The 7289-nt window shown below is 46.5% G+C and overlaps 1 protein-coding gene across 1 annotated transcript in view; it reads left to right on the plus strand.

The window, feature by feature from the left end:
• Nucleotides 1-599: 599 nt before the first annotated feature.
• Nucleotides 600-7289, plus strand: part of ACAD10 (acyl-CoA dehydrogenase family member 10) — a 13533-nt gene continuing 6843 nt past the window's right edge. The window contains exons 1-7 of the mRNA XM_010166536.2: nucleotides 600-768; nucleotides 1632-1780; nucleotides 2606-2800; nucleotides 4457-4615; nucleotides 5297-5456; nucleotides 5902-6042; nucleotides 6799-6889. Coding sequence (XP_010164838.2) covers nucleotides 600-768; nucleotides 1632-1780; nucleotides 2606-2800; nucleotides 4457-4615; nucleotides 5297-5456; nucleotides 5902-6042; nucleotides 6799-6889 — 1064 coding nt within the window. The remainder of the gene's footprint in view (nucleotides 769-1631; nucleotides 1781-2605; nucleotides 2801-4456; nucleotides 4616-5296; nucleotides 5457-5901; nucleotides 6043-6798; nucleotides 6890-7289) is intronic.

Here is a 7289-nt window from a genome sequence, read left to right on the forward strand (position 1 = left end):
AAAAATAATAAAATAATTATTATTAATAATGATATAAAACCACCTTTCTTCTTTTCCCCTCACACCCACCATGCTGGTATCACAGCTCAGGGCCGTGCTGTGGTTCATGTTTAAGTACAAGAAACAGTTCATGTTTAAGTAAAAGAAATAAAAAGACACAACCACCCTGGAAATAAGGACTTTGCTTCACGGCATACAGCTGTCCATGAAGGATAAAGGATACCAGCATCCTATAGACCCTCTAACACATCTTTGAAACCCTCTCAGTATCATATGGATGATAGAAAAATAACTCTAACATAACTGACTCCAGGGACATCTGGATTAATAGACAAGCAACAAAAAACATGGCAAAAAATGTAGTCGTTTTGCAAAGTTTTGCAGTGATTAGTAATAAAGTGGGTGTTGGTGATTAGGCAAATTATGTTGTAGCTGCACATTCGAATGGTATAAGGACCCTGTGTAAAACCACAGCCAGGTGCCCCTGTTTATTTCATGCACATAAATCAATATTTACTCTCGTCATTCCACACTTTGCATCCTACCCCCTCTCCCTGGTAGCTGTGAGTTTTGCTAACACCCTCGGTGCAGTTTGCAGCATGTACCTGAGGAGCGTTGCCCGCGCCCCGTACCTGCTCCGTGCCGGCGTCTGGCAGCACCCGCGGGGATTTCTCCGGCGGCGGCGGCGATCTGGATGGTGCCGTTACAAAGCCGTGATCTTTGACGCCAGCGGAGTGCTCCTCCCGTCCCCTTACAAGACTGCTGCGGGTGTGTATTCTCATTTTTCATTTGCTTCTTTTTGGTTTTGTTTCTTTTTTTTTTTTCCTATGGATGGAGAGAAAATAAATTTCAGGTGTCCCTGTCAGCTGCCTCTGGTTCTGGTAAGATATTAAAGGAGTTGCGATGACAACGGTGCTACCCCCTTGTGCCATCAGAAGTACTAGAACTGACAGCAACTGGCAACTGCATTGAGAGCTCCAGAACCAGAACCCTTGTGGAAACTGTCCCGTAGTGACACTGGCTGGTATCACCCAATGTTGGTACTGTCCTTCAGGACACTTTAGGAACTCAGTGTTTTCACCCCAAGTGTACCACACCAAAAATAAATGTGAGATACTTCAGTTGGGGGAATGCCAAAACTTCTTCTCTCCATATCTGGGTAAATTTGCCCAGTCCAGGAAGTTGATTCTTCATAGAATCATGGAATGGTTTGTGTGGGAAGGGACCTTTCAAGGTCCATCCAGTCCAACTCCCCTGTAGTGAGCAGGGACATCTTCAACCAGAACCAGTTGCTCAGAGCCCCGTCCAACCTGACCTTGAATGTTTTCAGGGATGGGGCTTCTACCACCTCTCTGGGCAACCTGGGCCAGTGTCTCACTGTCCTCAGTGTAAAAAATCTCTTCCTTACATCCAGTCTGAACCTCCCCTCTTTTAGTTTAAAATCACTTCCCCTTGTCCAGGCCCTGCTAAAAAGTCAGTCCCCATCTTTCTTGTAGGCCCCTTCGACTATTGAAAGTATTCTTGTGAGTGCTGGTCGATGTGTCAGACTTCAGAGGGATTTCAAACCAGTTTGTCAGTTCTGTTGATGTCACACATGCTCTCTCCTGCCTTTCTTATTTTTCTCTGTATAGACTGGGAAGCCCAGAATTGTATTCCAGCCGGCACCATCCAGCGAGCTGTACTGTCTGGAGGGGAAAACAGTCTCTCTCTGAAGTACACAAGAGGAGAGCTGACAACTGTGGAGTTTTTGCAGGAACTGGGACAGCAGTGCTTTGAGATTGTAAGCCAACTTCCTCTCTCCTCTCTTTGTGCTTCCTGACTGCAGGGAAATGGGATCCTGCAATGTGGTGGTTCAGTGAGGAAAGAGGAGGTTTTAAAAGAAACCCTGTGATGGAAGGGTCTGGATTTCCCATCTAGGAAGCATTGCTGTCTGATCAGGGCAGACTTTTCACTGCCATCATCATTCTGGTACCCAAGCAGGATGGTCAGCTGAATTTGCCTTCACTTCCACCAGCCTCTTCCTTCATATTTCATAACTTTTTAAATTTCAAGGTACCTCTAGGTCAGCCAAGATGAGAAGTCAGAGAGTCAGAAATCAGCTAAAAGGCTTTTGCTGCTAGTTCATACATGGGCACGCTCAGTGGATGGAGGCCATGCTCTCCAGGGAGGGTTTTTAAGATCAGTAGAAGCCCCTCCACGACAGGTCCAGGAACGCAGTGCAAGAATCCTCTTTTGAATAAAGTCTTTTTGAAACAGCTCAGTCTAAAATGCAGATTTCTTTCCTGCCTGCTGACTGGTACAGCAGTATTTATCTCTAACCTGCCCTGATTCCATGGCAGGCACAGTCCTAGTGCATTTCTCTTTCCCCAAATCAGCCCTTTATCTCTGCTGCTGCTTCTGTAGAATCAGTAATGTGAGAATGCCTGTTTATTTGGTCTGAGCAATTTAGCTGGGAGATTCACTGTCTGCCTTCTGCGGCCAAAGGAAGTAAGACAGCGAAATAAGATGATCAGGCAACCTACCTAATCAACCACTCTTATTTTTCTCCCTGCTTAAAAACCATTTATGGCTAATTATCATTCTTGGGGTTTCTCTGGTTTCTTAGGCAAATGTCTGTATTCCACTGGACTCTTTTCTCTCGGACTTAATCAGAAACGAGATGATAAAACAGCTCCCCATAATGGCAGAAGCCGTACAGTGTATCCGTGCAGAAGGTCTTAAAACAGCTCTTCTAAGCAACAACTTCTGTCTGCTGAATGGAGACAGCTCTCTGCCCCTAGACCGAAAGCACTTTGATGTGGTAAGCCTGGATGGATTCCAAAATGCAGTTCTGGAGCTAAGTCTATAGAAAGCAGCAACTAAAATTCTTTACATGCAGGTACCAAATGACCAGTAACCAGCAGCACGGGTTAGCAGACATAAACATATCATAATGTAACATAAATGTGAAAACGTTTCCTGGCATCATTTGTTGCAGTGACTGGGCCTTGAAGAGGGTCTGAATGAGTGGCAGGTACTTGTGCATTTGAAAATTCATTGCAAAATATCCATACAACCACAAACATACACATAACAGGCATAGGGAGCGATGTCGGTAAAGGACTTAGAGGCTGGAACACTATACAAGAAATAAATGTTATTACCCTGTGCTCCTGCCTGCTTTATATTTAGTCCTTACTCATTTAAAACTTGTTTCATCCCAAAGAATTGCAAAAAATCTAGATACATATACATATATGTAGTATATACCTGTACTACAAAAAATCCCAGTACCTCAATGTGTTGATTGTCTGAGCCGATGAGCAGGCAGAGACCCTCTCCCAGCACGCTTCACTTTTGCACAGGTGAAGCATGAGATGAGCCATGAACCTGGAGGCTGGTTCCAGTGGCTTCACTTTAACAGGCAGCTGTGAGGACTTGCCCTCAGAATGACAGAAAATTTGCTTTTCTCTGCATCCCAACTCACATCTTTGAATTTCAGGAGTTTATTCATAACTTAAGTTTGTTTTATAGCCTTGATTGAGACAATAAAATATGCAAAGAAGAGTCATCTTGATACATTTAAAACCTGGAACTGTTTAAAGTCATCTTGTCAACATCGTGTCATTATCAACTGGGCTTTCTGTGCGTTACACGAGTGACACTGGTGCCTGTGAAGTTCTTTTAGTGGAGCGATGCTCTGGTGTGATGCTCTGTGGTACCTTTCATCCCAGCCTGTTTCAAAGCACTTTAATAACCGTGGCCTATTGGGTGTCATCACTCATGCAGCGTGGCTTTTCTGTAACAGCAGGCAACCACACTGTACAGTAATTAGTGGGGAAAAATGGAATTGAGTGTGGATTTCTATTAGGATTGGCTTTTATGTCTTTTTAATAGATTAATTTCTATTCCTGAAGTGTCTGTCAGTGCAGGAGTGACATACTGCTTGCAGTTTTTATGGTTTTGAAGGCAATGTGAGTGTTCAGAGATTGACTTGAGAAATTTTTTAATGCACATTTGGGTAGATGATTATGGTGAACATCTCTGCTGCTGTGAAGATTGCTTTGGTGTGGTTGATGGGTGCGATGGTCAGGACACCACTTTTCCAGATCATTTGGAAGGTGGTGCAATCCAAGGCTTTCTTGGACAGCGTTGAGCAATTGGTTCAGCATGGTCTGAGACATCCAGTGAGTCTCCCACATCATGACATCTCGTTGGATATCTTCCATCTGAGGACTGGCTGATCCTGTTTAGCTTATTTGAGCTGACAGAGCCACAGCCAAGTAATTGTCACTCATGCAGTCACTTGACTCACATCCTACCCAGCTCTGCCAGCTCTCCATTCCCCATGCCCTTTATTTCACATGTTACTTTGACTGTCAGTCTCTTTCCCACCCTCCCATCTTCCCTTTCCAACACTGCACAGATGTTTGTGGTCACAGTAGGCTCATGAATAATCCACGTGTTGTTGCCATAGATGGTTGACTCTTACCGGGAAGGGATGCTCAAGCCAGATCATCGTATCTACAAGCTGTGCTTGGAGCGCTTGGGCGTTGAGCCCCAGGAATCCGTCTTCCTCGACAGCAGCAGCCAGAACCTAAAAGCAGCAGCCCAGCTTGGCATTAAAACAGTGCAGGTACAAAGCAATGGAACCAGGGCAGGCTTTGGGTGTGGCTTCTAAATCCAGAAGATGTGTTTGACTTGAATGGCTCAAGATTTTCAGTCGCAGTGGCAGACTTCTGTTGCCAAGCCTTTTGCTTCAGCCTGTCCATATTCCTACAGGATGTGGTGGGGTTAAAGGGGAGGATTACTGGCAAAGTCTGCAGTGACCTGTTTCATTCACAGCTCTACACCCTACAGCCAGTGTGACCTCAGAGCAGTTGCTTCTCCTTTATGGACCTCAATTCCCCATTAGAGAAACAGCCCTGACCAGATGGTTGAGACAACCACATCCATCTGATGTGAGAAAATGAGACCTATTTTAATACATTTCTAGGAGCTCTGAGGTTTCATGGATCTGTCAGCTGGGGACTGGTTAAACCACAGGCTTTGGAGATAGTGAGCACAGGGGTTTTACTTTGGTGAGGGGACCACTGAGGGAAGGACAAGCATGGGAGCGGTGGGAAGACTGAACTCTGCTCCCCTGGACTGCTCAGAGGGAATTCCAGATCCTACCCCAGCCCAAGATGTGTGTCTTAGTGGATTGGGCTGTTTGACTCACAGTTAAATGCATCACAAGCGTGCAGAGCTCTTTCTTTCCCAGGCAGTTTTATCTTCTGACTATCACCCAGTGTTTCTCCTTCCCTCCTGCTTTCAGGTCGATGATCCAGAAGTGGCACTCCAAGAACTGGAGACCTATCTGGGTTTTCCTTTGCAAGGGTTTGTTCCATATACTTGTTCAGTGAGACCAAGCATGGAAATCCCAAAAGATCATCTGCAAAAGTACCTTGAAAATGTTCTTGGTGACCACGCAACAGGTATCATGGTGCTTTTTGCTCTTCAGCATGAAAGATTGCATATTCTGAAGCCATTGCCTCTTTCCATCATACAACAGATAGATTGAACAATAATATTATCAAAAGGCTCATAATCTCCAAACAAATGGTGCAGCTGTTCAGATTTCAAAGATCCAGCACTGTTTCCCAGAAATGGAAAACAACATTTTAGGATTTCCTCATTTTGGAGGAGCTGAGCACAAGTTGCCAAAGAAATGCCAGGAATATCCCTGGCCTGTGAGCCATCTCTGAGCTTCTGCTGTGGTCCTCAGGGATTTGTGACACAGGAGCAAAGTGTAGGTTCCTGATTGCTGCAAGTGAGATCTCAGACCTAAACACAGGAAGGGGAAGTAAAACCTGGAAGAGTGTTGAGAAATAATCCCAGCTCATGGTTCTGCCTGCTGACCCTCTGCTCTCAACTCCTCAGGCCCACTAGTGTTACGGCAGTTTGGCCATGGACAGTCTACGCGGACTTACTGTGTCAGGTTTGGAGGTCGCTTGCTAGTGCTGAAGAAGGAGCCCTCTGACAGCCTGCATCCCTCAGGCTCTGCTGTCAAAAGGGAATACAGGTGAGAAGGAGCTGTGCTCCTCGTGCCAGATGAGCAGGGAAGACTTTTGTAGGAGATCCCAAACCACTCCATCCTAGAGACAGTGCTCTATTCCAGCCTTGGCTCTTCTGTTCCACATCACACAGGCAGCTCACACATCTGCCTTCCACACTGTCCTCCCCTGCAATTTGCACAGCTCCGTATCGCAGCCCGTGATCTGTTTGCTGCAGCTGGCATGAGCAGTCCTGGATTAGAGACCATCGCCCTGCAGCTGGTGGTGAGCATGCAGTTAGCACCCTGTGCCTGTGAAAAACACCCTCCTCACTCCTGCACCGTGATCCTGCTGATCCACGGAGCACACCACAGCTCTCCCAGAACCTCGGGAGACACAGGACCTCACTGTGGTACCTGGCACCTTGGGTGGGAGAGAGGTTGCAGCACAACCCTGCAGCTGAGCAGCGAGGAGCCTCGTGAAGAGCTGGCCCCATGTTAGGGGGGTCCTGCTGCAAACCAGTTTGCTGTGCCAGAGATCTCAGCAGCAGAGCAGCAGGACACTTGTCAGGGTCTGCTGTGATCTCCCCTTGGTTTTTCGGAGCGTGTTAGTCTCAAGGCTCTGGGCCATACAAAGATTTTGGTGTCCTGCTTTCCCCTACCCCAGCCATGTTACTTTAGCGTGTTTATAACTGAGCACAGGGCTTTTTTTTTTATATTGTGTGTCTGCCCAGCAACAATTCGATTCTGATATTGATTCCCTAATGCCTCTCTGTGCTGACGTGGCTCTCTGACTCTCTCTGGCAGGGTACTGAAGGCGCTCTCTGAGGCTGGTGTTCCTGTCCCCACTGTACTTGCTCTCTGCGAGGACAGAAGGTAATCTCATCCCTCAGCTTTCATTCAGTGCTTGACAACTTCAGCCAGATTCTCCCAAAGATGAGGAGAGGAGAGGAGAGGAGGGGAGAGGAGAGGAGAGGAGAGGAGAGGAGCCAGACCTCACAAAGTACACTCTAATTAGTGTTTGCCCCGTCTTGGGCTAGAGGAACCTCTAGAGGCGGGTGGAGGAGGGGAGAGGAGAGGAGAGAAGAGGAGCCAGACCTCACAAAGTACACTCTAATTAGTGTTTGCCCCGTCTTGGGCTAGAGGAACCTCTAGAGGTTCAAAGGACAATAACACTTTTAATTGACCTGTTCTAGGTGTGTCCTTATTTTAGCAATTCATCAAAATGCTGCCTTCCTTTGAAAAGCTGCTATAAAACAATGTTATGGGGCTTCCT

Source organism: Antrostomus carolinensis, unplaced genomic scaffold (genome assembly GCF_000700745.2).
Source record: "Antrostomus carolinensis isolate BGI_N321 unplaced genomic scaffold, ASM70074v2 scaffold39894, whole genome shotgun sequence".
Lineage (NCBI taxonomy): Eukaryota > Metazoa > Chordata > Aves > Caprimulgiformes > Caprimulgidae > Antrostomus > Antrostomus carolinensis.